The following is a 21208-nucleotide window of genomic DNA, read 5'->3' as shown; positions in this document are numbered from 1 at the left end:
TAATGACCAGTCACTTCCAAACGTAAACTCTTAATATTAACATGACTCTTTCCAAAATCACAGCATGTCTTGCCTGGAGTGTAGTTGAAACATTATACCTGTTGATGTACAGACTGATGTTGGCTTTAGGCCAGGTCTTGAGGAATTTTAATAAAGGTTTAAGTCAACACAACAGGGGACAAGGTGGTGAGTGGAGAATATGCGGGGTCAACAGTTCAAACAAAATCACTCATTTCTTTACACTTAATTTTCTTTTCTCAGGTTTAAAAGATTTCTTGAAGACATGATATTAACATCAAGCGACAGTACTCTTGAAAACTGAACGAAAACTGTAATTTTAACGTTTCTTTTTGTTTCTTGCTACCAGGGTATGTACATGCATGTACATGTACTACTACATGTTAGACAGCAACTCAAATAGAGGGTCTCATGATTGAATTGAACATGAAATAGCATAAAGGAATTTATCAGTGACCCTGCTTTTGGACCCAAAGATTGAGACTTTGAATCTCAACCTGCTCTTTCTTCAGTTGGGAGAGTTGCAAAGCTCCAATTTTACCCACACTAACCTGCATATTACCCAGTACATGGACCAGTCTAGGTTAGGTGCAATTTTACCCGCATTTACCTGCATATGCAGTCGGTATTTTGAGCCCGGCTATACAGTCCTATAGACTGGGTGCCATCGAATTTGTAACGGCAAACCCCGAAAAATATTTTGTTTGGCGTTACAAATCGGACGGCACCCAGGATAACAGTCCTAACCCTTTTAAAAAAGAAAACGTCTCACTTTTCTCTGATGTGTCGGCTAGCAGGATCCTCAATTTTACCTGCACTCACCTACATACATGTATGCAGGTGGTATTTCAAGCCCTGGTAATATGGCCTTGACCATTTTTCAAAAAGTAAATGTCTGACCTGTCTGTGAGACTGTGTGGTTCGCAGGAGTTTTGGTGCGTCTGCGAGCAGGATCCTCCCTGCCTGAGCCAGAACTGATGGGTCCTCCTGGAGTAGGGAGATCTGGAAGGGACAGAATTATAACAGCATGAATACATGATTGTATACTTTATTGACACAACAAAAGTACAGCAACTTTTGTAAGGTCTATAACTAAACGGCACTGACGAGTCCTCTTGGAATAGGAAACAGAATTATAACAGCATTAATACATTGTATACTTTATGCCAAACCAGTTTGATTTGTTGGTTCTTGGACTTTTAAAAAAAAATTTGAAGAGACAGGGTGAAAGACAATAAGAAATAAAAATGCATCCTATGATACTGTTTCTCCAAATGATACAATGTATGATTGGAGCCATGAAGTTAACATACTGGGCTGGTTTATAATAAAAACAATGAATTTCAAACTTTTGTTCATAGCACTGCATTGTTACTAATGTTAGGGGGAAAACTGTTAGGAGGGAACAGAATTATAATAGTATAAATACATTTTATACTTTATTAACACTACAAAAGTACAGTGACTTTTGTAAGGTCTATAACTAAATATACCAACAAAGTTAACATGGATACAAAAGAATTAACCTAATACATGTACATGTAAAAGACCCTGAATTGCTAGAGCCTTTAGGCTGTCCGTTAACAGAAGGGAACAGTTCAAAATAAACAAATTTGTCACATAAACACCACGCTTGTTTAACTTGTCCAATGTGTAAGTTATATCCCTTAGCTACTGTGGAACTTAACAAGAACAAGAATAAATTGGGAAGAATGTCATTGTTAAAAGGAGATCTTAAACCTTCTTGTTTAACCGAGTAAAATAATGAATACTTAAAGGTTACATTGTGTACATCTGATTCAGTTTATTCTGGATCCTCTTGGACATTTTAATGTAAAAGTTATGATTTCAAAATGAAGTTTAAGAGCTTGGAAAAAAACTTGAAACTGACTTTATTCACTGTCTTAAACTGTGTTTACCTGCTTATATTCAGATATAACCTGTTTTCATATTTATGCATCGATGAAGGTTAGACATCAAAGACATGGGATACACAAGAAAACAGTTACTCAAACAACCTTTTCAACATCTATAAAGACTGGAACTCAAAAAATGCTGAAATATCAAGAAGAAAACAACCAGGGATTGAACTGATTGGACCATTTCAAGATACAGGTTTCAACTATGTGATACTTAAGATAATTATAGGTCTTAATGATGTGTTGAATGAAACATTGCTACTTGAATCACTTGGCAACATCACAATTCCCTAGATCACATGGTTCAGACCACAGAAGGATACAAAGTTAGGTAAACAATGTAAGGTGAGAGAAAGTCAATATTGATATAAAGTCAGCAGCCAGAAAAAGTTGTAACAAACTTTGGTAGACAAGGTCTATACATGTATGTGCTACCATACAGTGATATGTTGGCATGTATTACCTGTACTTTATTTTGTATGATTGCCTAACAATTGAACCTTATATATACTCTTTTTTAATCTGTAGATTTCCAAAATAAAACCTTACTACTGCAGTCAAATGTGCCCAAATTCTGATAAACAGAATCAAATACTATTCATATTATGAGTTATTGTACAACATCTACAAATGATACATTGTTGAATGGACTGAAAATGTAATCCTCTATAAGTTTATTAATTTCTTTTAATAAATTATAGTTTTGAGCTAGGTACATGTAATTTGTATACTCAACAGTTGCTTTCAAATTACATATTAATCAAGATGAATTAGTATCTGAAAAGCTTTTAACTAACCTAAAATCCATGGTTTACAGAGGGTTTATTTCTAACAATACATCCACCATCTCGAACCACATCATAGGTGAGTTATTGCCTTGCATACCTACATGTACATGTATAGTACTGGTAACAACAGGTAAAGAATGTTAAACCCTGGACGTTTCACATACCTGGTTCTCGGTGGAAACCCTCACACCTGTAAAGTGTTTCACCACCTGTCCAATCAGTTTGAAAGAGTAGATACTACTGCCAACTGTCTCCATACTGCGATATTTCTGTACAAACAGCTCCCAACAATATCCCTCTTTTTTTTTAGCAGAAGGATTTTAGACTCTGAGTCCTTTTTGACTGAGTCCAAGACTGGACACTGTCTCCAAAAGAGGAGTCAGAACTACAATAGAGTTGCTTAAGAAATTGTCATGTCTACCATAATATATGGTAGCAGAACATAAGAATCTTGATCTAAAATGTTCAAATGAGAGTCAAAAAAGAGTCATGTTTGGTTCGAAAAAATTCTAACTGCACTGTGTTGATGACAGACAAGTTGGTTCATTGTCAGACCAGTTTTTCCTGTCAACACAATGATATTTATCTCACCTTCTTTGTCTGGTGCAAATGAGTTCTAGGTTTGATTCCCTGGCAGGCCCCTGTGTTGAACCCTTGGAAAAGGCACTTTACAGCTATTTTCCTCACTCAACTCAGGTGAAAATGAATACCTAGCTTTGGTTAGGGATGAATTCTACAAATGTACATTTTCTATATCTGCATGTTTACATCAACAGTTGAGTAGTCTGTAAAAAAGGCAGGGACAAGTAATGGGTGGGGGCATTAGTCTATAATTAATTTGAATAACAAAAGCTTAATCATCTATTTTTAATTACTGCAAATTGTTTAATTGTTCTCATTTTCTCTAAGTTTCATGAAGCCATATGGAACACATTCGCTCACTTCTTATAAATTAAAGGCGACCATTCTACAATCTTTCTACTGTGACACAAAAACATTTTACTGAATATAAGAAAAAAAGACAGCGTGTTGTTATTGAAATATATCAACGAACACGAATGACAAAAGTATCAGAAAACATTTGTTTTGCAGGCTTTACAAGGTCATTTACCTTTTCATGTTGTTTGAAAGTGATGAAAGAAAAGGCTTATCTAATTAGGTACAAGAACTTCAAATCATACCTTGCTGTGGCCGCAACTCTTTGAACACTTAAAGGACTGTGTATTTGATCTATTACATTACAAAGAACTGACAAAAGAGCTAGGGATGTTTTTCAAGTGCAAAGCTGGAGCATACAAGCTTGTTTTCGCCTGAACAATTGTGCAGTTAGCCTCACTCGATACCCTATAGTCCACCTCAGTCTTTTCGCAGTAAACACAAAAACACAACTTGATCTTTCGCCTTTTCAAGAGTAACCTGTGCCCACCTTTGAAGCATAAACAACTTGCATACAAAATGTCGTAAACACGTAAAAAACCATTGCACCACCACAAGATACTACTAGTAGTAGTAGTATGATGACTATTGGAAAAGTTTGATGAAAAAAACCTGGTCCCAAAGTTTATTTAGTGAGAGCAACGAAGCACAGAGGAAGGAAAACAAATTATGTTACACGAAGGGAGGAGAGCCGTGCGTTTTCGTAAGGCCACAACAAAAGAAGGAATTTGTTGAGACAACATAGCGGGGGTTTGAGGTAACAACTGACGATAGTCGTCTTGGCTTAATTCTGCTCCAGAAGATCAACAGATTAGAGATTATGTCTGACTAAGATTTAATGCGAGCTGCTATGTGTAAAATGTATACGAGGATATCAATGATTCAGTAGTAGAGCAGGAATATACAATTAATTCGCGAAGATAGGTACTGACATTGAATACTACTGACTTCAGGCTATATCTGTCATCCAGCTTTTTTTCAAGATTTCAAGATTTAACCTTAGAACTACATTTGATTTGAGATTACTCTAGCTACCAGATTTGTGCATTCACAACACAATCCAAAATGGTACATCTTAAATGAAGCATGAGTTGGCAAGTTACTATATAAGCCAAACACGTGTATTGAAAAGACTGAATAAAAGAAAAGCAAATAGTAGACTAGTATGCTAACACTAAGGGGTAGAGACTTTTGAATACTATTTTTATGTAAGAACTACTATTATAAGGCTACTGTTAGGTAGGACTTTCTCAGATGCTTCGCAGTTTAGACAATCAGGCATAACCTAAACCAGGTTCTACCACAATTCTTTACCTTCGCACAATGTATGAATGACTGAGTAAAAAAACGGCCAGGCCCGTCCAAAGAAACGTCCCAATGTGAGAGACAATGACCGTTTTGCTTGACTTCTAATCCCCCCACACTGAGCGCCACACTAGAACAAACAAACTCCCCACACACTTAACACTACGCATACCTCCTGGACTTAGGAATGTCTTCAGTTTGACCCCCTTGAGTGAGCTGGCATAAGTTCCTACCCATCCATGGAAAACCGTTACTCCAAGCTGACACCACGATATCTACACACCGACCGGGGTCAGGGACCTACGGGGGCCGTCGCAGAAGTTCTGTGGTCCTCAGTAAACGAAGTTAGGTCGGGCAACACTTTGGGGTATCTCCAAGGTAACTCTAACCTTACTGAAGCCTTCAAATCGATTCTGCAAAGATTATACACACCACAGGTGTTTTTGTCAATTTTTTGTTAGGATGTTTTGAAGCGATTTTTCTACTGGCAATACTTGGATGTTTTGTGGCGATACCCTTTGAATGCCCCCCACAAAAACATTGGCAGAAACTTAAACCTAAACGGAGAAAAGTGACCCCACCTGTTCTATGTTCAACACAATTGACATGCAAATGAGCCTCTGACAAACCAAATTCTTCCTCTAACCTCAATTAGGTCGAAAGAATGAAAGGACTTGCAAGGGATACATTCATGCACTGTTTGAGTTTTTCTTTCAAAAGTCAAAGAAGAAAATATTGTACTCCTAAATCAACTTTTTGGGATGTAAATACATTGTACATGTAGAAATTTTCTTTATTATGATTTACAGAGAGTGTGTAAAGTGGCTTGTAGTACTTCGATGGCATAAATAACTTGATTTATGAATTACAAATGGTGAGCGGAAAACACTTTGAAGGCCAATGTCTACAGTTTTTTACCAGCATTGAGAAAGTCTTTTTACTTCATGATACATGTTATATAATTAACTAAAGGTGCTTAAGTTTAGATACATGTATACCGATTTTGGTGATTTGTTTGGCATATTTTTGATTGGAAATGTGTTACAACTTGACAATTTTTTTCCAATTAGCCGGCACTGGCTTTTCAAATAGGGGGTACTATAAACAATGGCATCAATGGGAATAGGTTTGGGTTTTCACAATTCTTTTTAATTGGCAGGATTTGTTTAAAAAAACGTTTTGCAAATAACTGGCATACACTGTAAAACACATTGGAGAAATCTTACATGTATGTTTAAAAATTTCCGTAAATAATTTCATCATCAGGTTGGAAGATACTTAGGGTATAGAATTTTCTTCTTACACAACCAGTAAGGTTCTCACCTGCTTACGCTGTTAAATAGCGGTGAGTTGCAGAACTCCAGTCAGAAGCTCTGAGGAAGGTGTCTGATAGACATTGAAACGTAAGCAGGTGAGAACCTTACTGGTTTTGTAAGAAGAAAATTCGATACCCTATGTTTAAAAATGATTGAAAACCTTAACTTCTGAAACTGTGCCTATATGAATGTTTCCTTCCTATCTAAGTGGGCACTGTGCTGTAAAAGCCTTAACTGCAGTCTGCACATGGGACCACTTCCTGACAAATATTTAATCTCCAAGCAGATCCCTCTCGGTGGCAAAAAGACAGTATCAAATTGGCCAGGCAGTATCCATTAGCCAGAGAAGCTCCGCGGCCACCGACGGGTGGTGGGGGTCAGGACAAACAAAACGGCCATATATAAAAAGGTAACGATCTTTCCCCACAACCTCTGCTTGGAGAGTAACAAATATTGACATCTTGTCAACAACTCAGAGGCGATAATTATGACTGAAGGTCAAGAGATTAAAGGCACTGTAAAGTGTTAATCGTTTTTTCTGCATCAATGCATACTAGTAATGTCCAGTTTGCCTGCTTTGTATATTTGAAAACAAAATAATACATAAAGAAGGAAAAACAAGGGATAAGACAAAAGGAAGAAAAAGATTTAAAAAAAAAACTCTGAATTCAGAAGTAAAAGATACTAGTAGTATCTGATTCTGAGATAGTTTTAACTAAAAGTTAAGTCCTACATTTGGTAAATGCACGTCATGTAACTTACATGCATCACTTATAATATCCAAAAACTAGACAATTTTAATCTCAACTCATTAACATGCACCCATTATTTTGAGCCCTGTTAACATTATTATACAATAATTATCAGTTTAAAAATACAGTTATTGAGAGTTTAATGCAGACCTTGGGAAAGCAAGTGTGCCCCAGCCTCTGCTTGTTGAACCTGTTGTATATCCCTGATCATCTCTGCATTTACATGCTCTTTATCAATCAATAACAAGTTAGCCAAGGTAAAAGCATGGTAGGATTCACGTAATCTCTCTACACAAAAGGACTTCATCCCCGCAAAAAAGGGACACCTGTGCTTGTTTTCTTTCTCCCTTTCAGGTCACAGCAGTAAGAAATGGTTCTGTTGAAAGCACGGCAGATTTTGTATACACAAAACACAAAAGGAAACCCTGCGTTTCACCCTCTTGGCTATGATCCATTGATTAAGGCCACAGCAAGTAATTTTTATGGATGACATCAGCATGCGCATTAATTTTCACCTGATTTTTTGGAAAAAAACCAAGAAATTTTGTTGCCTTCTGGCAGTGGTCAACATGCCGAAAATGGGAAAAGATGTCTGTTGCCATGCCGGGAGGTGGCTGGAAGATAACTATGAAGAAAGGAGACAAGAAAAGGCTCTGAGTGATTTAATATTTTGTTTCTCACTTTGATGCAGTGATATGTGATGTTGGCTGTGTATATGTGATGTTCCCACTGAATCAAAAGAATTAGTACACCGATTGACCCAAAATTTCAAAATGTAAGAACCTTGTTTTTTTTCGGCCTGCCTTTTCTTTTTTTGCCCGCTCGCATTAGATTTGGAGTCTGCGGAGGATGTCACCCATAAAATTTACTTGCTGGGGCCTAACGCTGCTACCAGCTGTTTTCATACGGTGGAACGGATGCAGATAATGTGTTAATGCACGGCTGTTACGCTTTAGGATGTTTACTGTACGTTAATAGTTTAATGGTTGTGGGGAGGTCTTGTTTTTGACTTGTGCAATTTATGATTGTAAATGATGTAAGTGTGAAAAGGGTAAAATCTATATTTTTGTCGTACCAGATGGCAACGCAATTTTGGAGAAAATTTGACGTCCCTAAACAAAAAATTGCAACAACATCAATTCCAACATCCGAATCTGGTACTAGTAATCAAATCTTTGAAAACTGGTGTACTCAGCGCTTGCAAAACGTGTTCAAATTAGGAAGCCCCTAAGAACCCTATTTGATAAGGGTAGTTATCACTTAGGCAAGAACACCCATATTGAAGGTTCTTTAAAGTTAAAACACAAAAAGTAAATGTTCTCAACTAGAGCTTTGGTCAGTCTACTGAGGTGACTTGTCAAAAGCTCTAGGTGACATCATTTACTTTCAGTGTTGGAACAAAAGTTTAACTTTATACATGTAACTAACACAGATGAACTTTAAATGATCATATCAAAGGTTATCGTGGCCCAGATATGATATACTGCATATCAAAACACAGTATCAACCACCTGTTGTAGTAACAGGTGCAGCTTACTCTCCATTAGGGGTTAAACTCATCTATAATTCACAACTAGCATTTACAACTACAATGCTTTGTATTAAATAAAAATGAGAGGTGGAAAATTAAAAGGCTAACAATCTTCCAACTACGTAGACAGCATGAGTAGCATGTATCACATGCTACATGGCTTTTTCATGGCTTTTCAAATTTAATTGTGATTTCAACACAATTTTCATAACATTTACAAGCCACATCTAAAATGCGTGGGAAGCAGTGTTCTAGGCAGTGTCCATCTTTCCATCATTTGATGGAATTTTGCTGCTCATGAAGGACAAAATTTTGACAGAAAATGTGTGCAAAGATAGGAAAAGAGATGACATTAAACTAAACTTCGTCTAACAGCAAAATTTGGTCCTCAAAATGCCAGAGGATCAAGAATTTCAATTTGTTCAAAATTTCCTATGATTGTCGATCTTCAGCATTCAACATGTCCAACAAAATTGAGATGACGAAAAATATTTCAAGGTAGCTAAAACACTGGTGGGAAGGGAAGTTTAATTGACATCTGTACTGCATACAGCACTGTCTACCATATTTTTCCATCTAGTAACAGCTCTGAAGATGGCCCATCATACAAAATTGATGCATAATAGGCACGACACAAGGTATAGCTGAGGACTATTCAATAACCAATAGTAGTATTGACAGCTGTGGCAATGTGCAATAAAGAAATGAATGCGGAGGAAAACTGAAGAATAAAGGAACAAAAGAGGTTGATCATCCCCATATATTGATCTTTTACTGTCCTCATATAGACAGATGAAAGCATATGATATGTGTTATGGAATCTTGTTATCAAAAATTCACGACTGGTTTCTATATTAGTATTAAACATTGAACAAGTTGCGATTCTCTATTCAGACATTCTATTGAATAATACAAGTCGTTTTTAGAGTTTAAATAAGGAATGTTTTTTCAAAGGGCAGGGGACCACACATTTATTTTGACTGAGGCCTCATGTCATGGCCTTTAGTGTAACACACCAGCTTCGCAGGCATACGGCACAGCAGCAGCTGGCTATATTACACCAAACAACCTGTTACATCTTTGCACATCTTTGCACATCCAACTGTAAATGTTGTCTAAAGCTATCAAGTGATGATGCCCCTACTGTACTTGGTGTCAGCCAGTGACTATGGTACCTGAAGGCATGACTATTTCTTGTTCTTTGGCTTTAGATAGTATTTAATACTTGGTGGTAATTGTTAACCACCAGTCTCTTACATCCAAATTGGAAAAGGAATTTCTTTTTAATGTCTGAATGAATTAATAGTTGTCTTTCTGAATGAATGAATGAATGAATGAATGAATGAATGAATGAATGAATGAATGAATGAATGAATGAATGAATGAACGAATGAATGAATGAGTAGATTGATGAACGAATGAAGGCAAGTAAAGATGCCTTAGTGCATGAACGAATGAATGTCTGAACGAACAAACAAACAAATGAACAAACGAAGGTGAGCAAAGATGCCTTAGTGCCTGGTTTCTTACCTTTCTCCTGAGCAAGGAATGAAAGGATGAATGATTGAGTGAGTAAGTGAATATAAAATGAATGAATGAACAGTTTCTTACCTTCCTCCTGAGCAGGGCTGTGTAGATCATGAGCGCGTGGTCGTCAGCTGTCCCATTCAGAATCTCGCTGGGACTGACGATCAGCTTTGACACCCCGAATTTCTCCTCCGCGGCCAGGACTGCGTTAGTCAGGGTCATAACATCTGTGCTCTGGGAAGGAAAAGCAACGCTTTAGCTAAATGCAACATATGTAATAGTCTTCATAGTCAAATTGGCTCGTGGCAAATAGAAATTCATTAATACATTGGTGCATCTAAACTTTATCCTGGCCATGGGTGCCATTTGATTTGTAACAGGGCTCCTTTGCACTTGGTACCGCAAAGAAATTTAGGTGCAGAAAATAATTGGGTGCCCAACATCTCTCTCTCTCTCTCCATCCCTCTCTCTCCTCTCTCTCTCCTCTCTCTTCCTCTCTCTCCCTCTCTATCTCAATTTTTCTATCTCTCTCTCTCTATCTATATCTCTCTCCATCCATCCATCCATCCATCCATCTGTATCTATCTATCTATGTATCTATCTATCTCTCTCTCCCTCCCTCTCTCTCTCTCCATCCATCCATCCATCTCTCTCTCTCTCTCCATCCATCCATCCATCCATCCATCTCTGTCTATCTATCTATCTATCTATCTATCTACCTAGCCATCTATCTCTCTCACTCTCTCTCTCTCTCTCTATGTATCTATCTATTTATCTGTCTATCTATCTCTATCTATCTATCTATCTATCTGAGGTAGGGCACTGCTGTGTGAGGATTAGATATGCTCTGCTGATCTTGAGCCAGGTGTATAAACCCTCTCACCTGTGCAGGTGACCCCAGGTGTGGCATGCAGCAGTACTTTCCTATCAGCTGGGTCAGCACCGAATGTTTGCTGTAGCTGAGGAGAAATTAGATAAGAAAGAAGATGTTATACAAATCAATATATGTGACTAGTAGACTACCTTGGGTATTTCACACACAAAATGGGTAAATCCATTTCTTTAATTCACTGGATCTACAGAATCTGAAAAAATAGACATACTTTCGAAAATAGTTTCATCAGGTTTGTAGAGAATAGGATATAGGAGTATTCTTTTACACAATCAAACTTCTCCTACATGTACCTTGCTTATGTTTTTGTCTATCAGACACCTTCCTCAGAGCTTCTGACTAAAGCGGCACCTACATCGGCTACATGTGTGTACATATAGCAGCGAGAAGCAGAACTACAGTCAGAAGCTCTGATGAGGAAGGTGTCTGACAGACCAAAACATAAGCAAGATAGAAGAAGTTGTGTAAAAGAATACTCATATATCAAATAGACCTACTTGTATGCCATGGAGCCATTAATGTTGATAGGCAGGTCTGGGAGTTGGGAGCTGCACCACTCCAGTAACAGTCTCTTCCCTACTCGAACTGTCCGCTGGAACGGGTTACAGTCTGGGAGACACAAAATAAAATAAGATAAAGTAAATAAGTAGTTATTACAAGTAAATTTGGTAGAAAGACTATTATCATAGGTAACTGTGTTTATAATTGATGTTGTGTGTAAAACAGGTTTAAACTGTAATTTCCAACACAAAAAATTCCAGTCTTTGTCAAGGAATGAGCAACCACTTCTGTGATGATACATGCTTTCCTACCTTTATTGTGTACTGTATAGTGTAGAATCAGGGCCCACACCACATCCAGTAGAGACTTCAGCTCCCCACACACAACACCTGGGGTGGGATGGGAAACAAAAATGATTCTCTGTATCTACAAAATGTGTACATACATGTTAAACGTTACATGCATTACTGAATGAGTACCGTTACCTCAAAATTCTGCCGGGTACTCTAGCTAAATATTTGAAAAAAGGTGGTCACTGCTGAAGATCTAAGTGTATGAATTGCCAGGTGATCCCTATGTAGAGGTGGTCACTCGTAGTGATGCATACCGGTTCACTGGACTTGGATCCGGACTTGTAAGAATGTTTAGGTTCAAGTCCAAAAAAAACTAAAAGTCAAGAACCGAGTCTGGACTTATTACCATAAAAGACCACGTCACATACCCCTTTTCTTTCCAAACCACCTAAAACCTTCCGTAGATTGCAAAATCTTTGCTGCAAAATGAAGAAAACATTGCCATCGGGCATCGTTAAGTACCAGCCTCCATCTTATGTGGCCAAAGTTTCACCCAGACAACATTGCAAGGTTGCCAACATGCAATTTTGTATATGCCATGGGTGTAGGTCCGGACTTGCAAGTCCAGAACTGAACCTAAACCTCTGGACTTGAATCCGGACCTGAACCTAAAATTGAGTTTAGGTATGCATCACTAGTCACTCGTACTGTATCAATAGCCAGATGATCCTAATTCTACATGTTAATGTAAAAGTAGCCACTATCACAGCTCTGACTATATATTACCAGGTGGTCATTTTGTACAGGTGATCACTAGTACTGTTACACAGACTGTATCAAAGTTTGATCGGTGTGGGTTTACTTAGACATGAGTAGATCAGTGTTACCCCTTGCCGTGACGTTGAGTTTGATGCCATGTTGTCTGAGATGACTCAGCACTTTTTCCACATTCTCCAGGCTGGCTGTCGGGCTGCTGATCTGTAATCATGGCAAAATCATTTTACAAAACATCGGCAAGCTTTTTTTAAAGCATTTCTTGCTTAAAATACTAGGTGCATATGCACCTTAATTAGTGCAGGTAAAGTTGGAGCTGTGCAGGTATTTCTGATGTCTACCTGCACCTAACCTTTTTAGTATGATCCATACTTCTAAAAAAAGTGAGTGGTACAGGTAAAATTTTCAATGCTACTTGCACCAGTGCAGATTATGCGGAAAAAAGTAGTTCGAGCCCTATTGTAGACATCCTTCTGTCTTCGAGCCCTACATGTATATGATAGATATTGCCATGGCACCTGGGTGGTTGGGGTGAGATGGGAGCCAGTCAGGATGTCCACCAGACAACACAACAGGGCTCCATTCTGCAGCTCAGTCAGGTCCTCGATCAGGTACCCTCCCTCACACAGCACGCTATTGGCCCAGCCCTGGTACACCTGCCAATCAGAAAACAGGGAGCCATATGATGCACCAATCAAGAGAAGCCTTACATGTCTTTGATCAAGTGCCTTCAACACATAGCTGTTACCATAGTAACAGATGGTTGCCATGGTGCTGTTACCATAGTGACAGATGGTTGTCATGGTACTGTTACCATAGTGACAGATGGTTGTCATGGTGCTGTTACCATAGTGAGAGATGATTGCCATGGTACCCTTACTCAGAGGATGTTGTTACCATAGAGATAGATGGTTGCCATGGTACCCTTACCTGGAGGATGGAGCTGAAGGATGTTGTTGCCATGGTAACCACTTCTCACATCACCTGGGCGATGACATCGTAGTCTCTACAGCTGCTCTGACAGCAACCTGGAACAGAAAGAGGGGACAGATGAGTTATCTGTGTCAAGGTGGTTTTGTAGTAATAATAGGTTTGTTGTCTTAGAATCTAAAGGTTCTGAGTTTGAATCCCTAGCAGGCCCTTACTAAATCTATTTTCTCACCCGACATGTGAAAATGAGTACCTTGCTATGAGTATGAGATGTCGTATCTGTGACCATGATAGGAGGTGTCAGGGTGGTCTTGTATGTTAGAGTTGTTGACTTAGATTATAAAAGAATCTAAAGGTTCTGGGTCCAAATCCCTACTAGGCACCAATTATACCCTTGGAAAAGGCACTTGACATATTTTCCCCCACTAAAGAGCACCTAGCTTTTGTTTGAGACATCTCTCAGATTGGACATAAAACAGGGGTCGCTTTGTGTGAAGAGAGCCACACCTTGAGCGTGTTTAAAAGCACCCACCATACTTATCGAAACAAGTAGTGGTCCTTCCTGGAATGCGTGAATGGATCAAATGTGACAGTCCTCTCTTAAGCTGCTTGTAACTACAAGTCAAAGCGGTTCAGTGGTTATGCTGAACAAACAGTGTAATGTTCAAGCAGGCATGAAGGAGGGCCTGCAAGGGGGGGGGGTCCCGACAACGCTCTACGCTGAATTCGGAAATCTCTCGATTACGCTTTACGATAAATTCCAAGTGGCTACAACGCATAACGTAGAATTAAAACGGCAAATACGCTCTACGCAAAAATATTAGAGCGGTCCGTCTACGCTCTACGTAGAATTAAAACGGCCGATTACACTCTACAGAAAAGAGCTTGCGGGCCCCCATGAAGCAGCTAACCTCTACCAGGCTCTGGGAAGTGGCTGGAAAGAGTAGAAATTGTTTAAATAGAAAGATAACACACCAGGAGAGTTGGTCTGCTAGAGAGTGAGTGGAAAAATGTTATCTATGGGGGCCCACAATTGCCCTTTTCCGTAGAGCGTGATCAGCCGTTTTAACTCTACGTAATGCGTTGCAGCCACTTGGAATTTATCGTAAAACATAATCGAGAGATTTCCTGAATTTAGCATAATACGTAGCCAGCTCTCAAAATTTACAGTAGAGCGTTGTCGTTGTCTATGGCCAATTTCTTCTCTTTCTAGCTGCTTCCCAGAGCCTGGTAGAGGCTATAATATAAAGCAGGCACAGCATTCATGAGAAATACTCTAGGTCACAGACCTACTTTCTCTGACCTCCCCATTGTACCAGGGGTTTCGGCTTTCTATTAAATATTTACACCCAACTCTCCAGTATAAACATTTTACTATTCGGTAAATTTCAATTGGCTGGGGGATGGGATACAAAATGGTGGGAATATCTGCCTAAGGGCAAAATGTCTGCTTCAAATTTTGGCTTGAGATAACTTCATATAGCCTGGGTTCCAAACCCATAGCACACTGGACACAAAGTACTGGCTCACTGAGATACTTGTGTCTAGTGTGCTATGGGTTTGGAACCCAGGCTAAATTTCATACAATAGTGGGAAAAATATGCTGGATGTCCAAAAAGGTGTTCAAGTTGTAAGACAGTATACACTGATATCACACACATATAACTAAGCTGCCGACAAGGTTTTGTACCATCAGCTCACTTTCTATATCTAAATCTATTTCTATCTCTATTGCAAAAGGCCTAGGAAAAAATGGTGTTTCCTGTTTCCCAAACGACCCTAGAAAAACCTGCCGACCCTAGACTTTTTTGGGCGCTGGACACCTGCAACCTTTTCTACCTCCACGATCTGACACCTGATTGATAAAACGTTGTACAGGGAAACACAACATTTTTTTTCCTAGGCCTAATTGTAAAGGCACAACACTCAACACTACTGTTACACATGTAGCTAGATAAACAAAACATCTATTGACCTTCAAATTATTTGTATTCAAGTACCCTAGAGGTCCTGACTACCACCTGTGGAGCACCACTTTACCTAGTAATAATTACCTCTCCGGTGTGACTGCTATCATCTTTGTTACAGCCTAATCACCTATTAACGAAGTAATCAGACACCCTACAAATCATTCTGTCTCTCTCAAGGACCAAAAAATCAGCTGTCAGTGTTGTTTCCTCTTCTGATTTCTACAAGTCAAGTGTTTACTGATATACACAAGCCTAAATGGTAAAAGAATGTTAAATTTCCATGTTCAGAATTGACTACAGCCTGAGATCAAGCCATGTTTGGCTTCTGTGCCCCTTTTGGGGAAAGAACATTTACAGTAAGACTAGAGCCAACCAAAGCTGGATATCAGGCTAGAATAAAAAGAAGTAGCCTGGTTACCAAAACTATTTTAGCTCCTGAGTCCTACATCCTCTCTACAAATAGAGCTAGGAGAGTATGTAGAACTTGAGAGCTAAAATAGGTTTGGCAACCAGGCTAAGAAAGAAGCTCCCCCAAAAAAATATACATCCAGTTTCTCAGGTACACGTACACATGTAGGGCACAGGGGTGACTCTTTTTGGCAGCTATACCAGGGTACCAAACACTGACCTACATTGAACCATAGAGGATCTGTAGATAACAACAACTAGCACTATTTACTAGTACTCTCCAAGCAGAGGTTGGTGGGGAAGATTGTTACCTTTCTATAAATATAAGCCCCATTTTTTCTATCGCTACCCCCATGCCCACCAACCTCTTGAAGGTAACAATCTTCCCCACCAACCTCTGCTTGGAGAGTACCACTGACTACTCACTTCAGTGCCTCAGTCAGCTAACCTTTCAGTTGAGACACAGTCACACCAGGCATAAATTCAAACACTACCAACCCTGACACATCCAGTTTCTCATGTACACACAGGGAACAGGGTTGACTCATTTTGGCAGCCATACCAGCCAGGGTACCAAACACTGAACTACAATGCACCAAAGAAGATCTGTACTAGATTCAGCCACTAGCACTGCTTACTCTCTAAGCAGAGGTTGGTGGGGAAGATTGTTACCTTTTTATACATTGAGCCCCGTTTTTTATTCTGTCCATACCCCCACCACCCTCTTGAAAGGTAACAGTCTTCCCCACCAACCTCTGCTTGGAGAGTACTACATGTATACTAGTACTACTCACCTCAGTACCTTTCAGTTGAGACACACTCACACCAGGCATGAATTCAAACACTACTAACCCTGACACATCCAGTTTCTCATGTACATGTACACACAGGGAACAGGGTTGACTCTTTTTGGTAGCCATACCTGCCAGGGTACCAAACACTGAACTACAATCTACCATAGAAGATCTGTATCTATACTAGATAACAACTAGCACCACCTACTCTCCAAGCAGAGGTTGGTGGGCAAGACATCTGAATCTAAATAAATTATAAGCCCTGTTGTTTTCTGTCACTAGCCCTACCAACCTCTTGAAAGGTAACAATCTTCCCCGCCAACCTCTGCTTGGAGAGTACCACTGACTACTCACCTCAGTACCTCAGTCACCTAACCTTTCACACTTGCACCAGGCATGAATTCAAACACTACCAGCCCTGACAGACACACGTAAATGCCCTTGCCACTGACCTGTCTCCTTCCCACCAAACCAAGCACGCCTGCCCTGCCGACCTTATCTGTCACCATGGTAACAGTCACCTTGGTAACAGTCAGGGACGATTCCTGTCTACATAAAACATTAGACTGTTGATCCCTTTTTCAACATCGCTGGGTTCTGGAATTTTCTCCAGGCCCGCATATATTGAAATGGAGCAGGTACTACGGTAGTGTAGTGAGGCCAGGACAATACATTTCTGTGGTTCGCAGACATTCAATTGGTGTGGCCTGACGGTATAAAATGAACTAGAAATGCAACTGTAAGACACATGTATTGGACATGAAAATAAGAGTTGTATGACTGAGTACAAGAGCTATCTTCCATCCAAAATTAATGACCCTAGCATTATAAGATCATGATCAAAGTGTTAAACTGCAGTACCATAACAGGCTGCCAGGGATCCCAAAATCTAATCATTTCCAGGTCTCATCAAGACCTACCCACCTACCAAGTTCCATGACAATCCTTCATAGCTTCTTGAGTTATCGTGCTAAATCACATCCAAACAAACATGTCATGTACTCTGTTTCCTTGGAATCCCAGAAAACACTTTACACTTAGTCTAGTACTTTCCTAAGGGCACTATAGCTCTAACAAGTGTGCTGCGTTTCCAGTAAAGTGGCATGTCAACCGACAACATCCATGCCAACACGCACCTGTAAGCAAGCTTCACAATACACATCTATCTTTCAACACAGTAGGGGGTCCTATACACCGAAAAATCAAAGTGACAGTCACTTAATTTTTCGATGTATTCGCTGACCTTACATGACAGCGAAAGTAGTAATTACTAGTAATTACCATACTTGTTAGACACAGAAGCAAAAGGTTTCAGATATCAGGTTGGTCAAACTGACATGTCCTTTCTCTGCCCTACTTTGAAATGGAGCTTCTGTAAATACTTTAGGCCCTTCAAAGTGACAGTCACTTAATTTTTCGGTGTATTCACTGACCCTACATGACAGCCAAAGTAGTAATTACCATACTTGTCAGACACAGAGGCAGGTTTCTGATACAGGTCAGTCTAGATAACTGACATGTCTTTTCTCTGCCCTACTTTGAAATGGAGCTTCTGTAAATACGTTAGGCCCTTCAAAAGTACACAGACAGCTGTATACATGCATCAGAAGAGCTTCACTGGTGTCAGACTAGCGAAATACAGCTAAGCAAACTGTCACAAGCCTCTATGGAGATAGTCTTACTATGTGGATCACGTTTCCATGGCAACATGTGTGACTGACAGGTGGTGGACTGTGTAAGGTGAAAGGTCATCTGCTTTTTTTGCCTTCAGGACTAGTGTGTACAAGAAAGGGGTTACAAATGGCTTTTTGAAAAGGATAGTACATGTACTACAAAAACAACAGCTGAAGCAGAGGGTATATGCTTATTGATTTTGAAGGGAATTCATCATACACTTTTAAGCATCTTTGCTTTGTAGTTTGGTAAAGCCAGCTTGCAAAATGTTATCTAGAAGAGGGCCTGCAAGCCCTTTTTTGTAAGGCGTAATCAGGCCGTTTTAGACTTCGTAATTCGTAGGCAGCCTCCGCAAAAATCAACGTAATTCGTAATTGGACATTAGCCGCAAATCGTAAAGTCGTAATCAGCTCTGAGACTTTAACGTAAATCGTAATAGGTGGCGAAAATTTCGCGTAATTCGTAATCACTACCCCCCCCCCCTTTGCAGGCTCTCTATAAGGAAAGACCAACAAATGCAGAAATTGTAGATATGGATCTTTTCACATAGGTATCATATTACAATGTACATGAACATGTATAAATGTCAAACAAGTGTTCTTGAGCTAGAGATGATACTTTCTCATGATTACCTTAAAATGTTAAATTGGAAACTCAATTATCCAAGCCAGGAAAACACAGGAAAAGTTGTCTTTTTTGTATGCTTGACATATTTTCTTTTTAAATACTGTGTACGAAAGCAATGACTGCAAATACATGTACATGTATCTGAAATTTTCGGTTTTATTTTTTTCAGTTTTGGAAGCACAGACATGGTTAGGTGCAGGCAGACATCAGAAATACCTGCACAGCTTCAATTTTACCTGCAATAACCTGCATATACCCAGTACATGGACCAGTGCAGGTTAGGTGCAGCTAGACATCAGAAATACCTGCACAGTTTCAATTTTACCTGCAATAACCTACACATACAGGTGGTATTTCCAGCCCAGATTTAGTACAGCTATATCTAGTACAGGTGTATCAATATGTAGTACAGGTGTATCTAGTACAGGTGTATCCAGTACAGGTGTGAATTGTGAACCCTCACTACTGAAGCCCCACATGTGGCCCAAATGTAAGACTACATACATGTAATCCCCCGTATTTGTAAAACAAAACCAGCAACACCAGTACAACAGCCTTGGCTGATGGTCTAATCATAACCTGCACACTGCAGCATTGTCTGGGGGTGTTTAGTGTTTATGGTACAACAGGCTGCCCCGCCTGCCTTCTTTCTTCTTTGGCAGTTCAGTCTTGTAGTACTGTGAACTATCTTCGCTCCTCTGGTGACTTCTTATGTGGCTTGATACCTTACTGTTTTGCCATTAGGTTGTGTGTACATTCAAACAAATTCGCAGGATCTTTCTTGTATCCTAAACACCTTTTAACCACAGGCAACGTATGATGTAATTACATGTACAAAACGAAATACTATAGGTCATAGGAGAAAATACACTTCGGTGTTGTGGAACAGGTACAAAACATGCGTGCAGGTCAACACTAAATGGAGCAAAATTTTGATCTCCAAGCTGATATTTCTGTGGCTGCAACATACAACTCAAATTGACAACACAGTATTGAATTGGCCAGGCAGTACCCAATGTTTTAAAAACAGTGTAAAAGAGAATTAGACTTAAAAATGTCTAAAAACATGTCAAAGTCTAAACCTAGATGCTTGGAGGGTAAGCAAATTCAACTGTTTCATTTTTAAGCCCCAAAAATGCTTATGATGTTGCTTTTGAGTAAAATGAGCAGTAAATACAGGGTAGAGCTTGCAAATGTGTTTTGTAGTACTGAAGACCAAAACACCTCAGCCATAACACACAAAACGGAATTAAAAACAGGAGGGACAAAAAGCTTGGCAAATATTTTGTTTTGTACATAATACATTGTCTGTGGTCAAAAGAGTATTTTGGACACAAGAAAGATCCTGCGAATTTGTTTGAACATACACACAACCTAATAGCAAAACAGTAAGGTATCAATGTTGCCATAAGCTAGTGGATTTCCGGGTTGTACGCTTAAAATGCGTATCCGATACGAAAAGTCAACAACTTAAAACGGCTTCCTGAATTTCTAGTAGAATTTCGCTGACGAAATGGTAACAGCTGTGAAATGGGGCCTTTTCCCCATTTAATCAATTATAACCGCCTTAATTTTTAACGATTTTAGATCATTTAGGCTTAATACAGGCTACGTAACTCCAGTAGTGTGCGTGTATAACTAGTATAAGTGACAAATAAATGAGCATTTAATCAGCTTAAACTTTCACTCTTAAATGTGTACACCACAGGCTCAAACCTACCTTGTTTGAGAATGCTAGGTCTCTCTCGATCCACTCGAAGCCAAGTGCATCACGGTTTTGTGAAGAGCTTTCTAAAAAGCGCAGAGCTCCGCTACAATTATGTCGCAGAACTTGATACTGCTACAGTTGTGGCAAAACAAGGGGACAAACTTCTCACCTTTCAAACCGTTCCAGAACGAAATCTCGCCGGGGAATTTCTGGTCAAAAACGCAGGAAAGTGACACGCAGAAGCCATACAAGGCTGACCTGTTGTCATATAAGTGTCAACAAAACCGTCGCCAACTCGGTAATCAAGTAATTAAGCGTAATTATCGCTCTTTTCAACGATCAAATTAAAAATTCAACAGCGGTCGGACGCCATTTTGCTGTCTGCAGTTGAATTCTCGCGGGACTAGGGACAAACCACTGGATAGGAGGGGTGGGACGAGCGAAAAAAAATCCACCTACGTAAGGCCATGTTGATTTAGTTATATGGTTCACATCGCATGGGAACCTCAAAACTGATGCGAGCGTGCGAATAAAAAATTGCCTTC

At 39.5% G+C, this 21208-nt stretch overlaps 1 protein-coding gene across 1 annotated transcript; it reads right to left on the bottom strand.

Annotated features, from left to right (window-relative positions):
- Positions 1–467: 467 nt before the first annotated feature.
- Positions 468–21061, bottom strand: LOC109466629 (filamin-A-like). Its single transcript, XM_019764358.1, has 10 exons — positions 20833–21061; positions 13483–13580; positions 13071–13208; positions 12666–12756; positions 11797–11874; positions 11482–11593; positions 10976–11051; positions 10177–10326; positions 919–1020; positions 468–476 (listed from the first exon to the last, which is right to left on the bottom strand). The coding sequence occupies exons 2-10, from the start codon at positions 13513–13515 to the stop codon at positions 468–470; spliced, it is 789 nt and encodes a 262-aa protein (XP_019619917.1). The 5' UTR covers positions 13516–13580; positions 20833–21061.
- Positions 21062–21208: the final 147 nt, after the last annotated feature.

Source organism: Branchiostoma belcheri, unplaced genomic scaffold (assembly GCF_001625305.1).
Source record: "Branchiostoma belcheri isolate BF01 breed outbred unplaced genomic scaffold, Haploidv18h27 scaffold17, whole genome shotgun sequence".
NCBI lineage: Eukaryota > Metazoa > Chordata > Leptocardii > Amphioxiformes > Branchiostomatidae > Branchiostoma > Branchiostoma belcheri.
The sequence above is the reverse complement of the archived record's forward strand: the minus strand, read 5'-3'. Positions and strand labels throughout refer to the sequence as shown.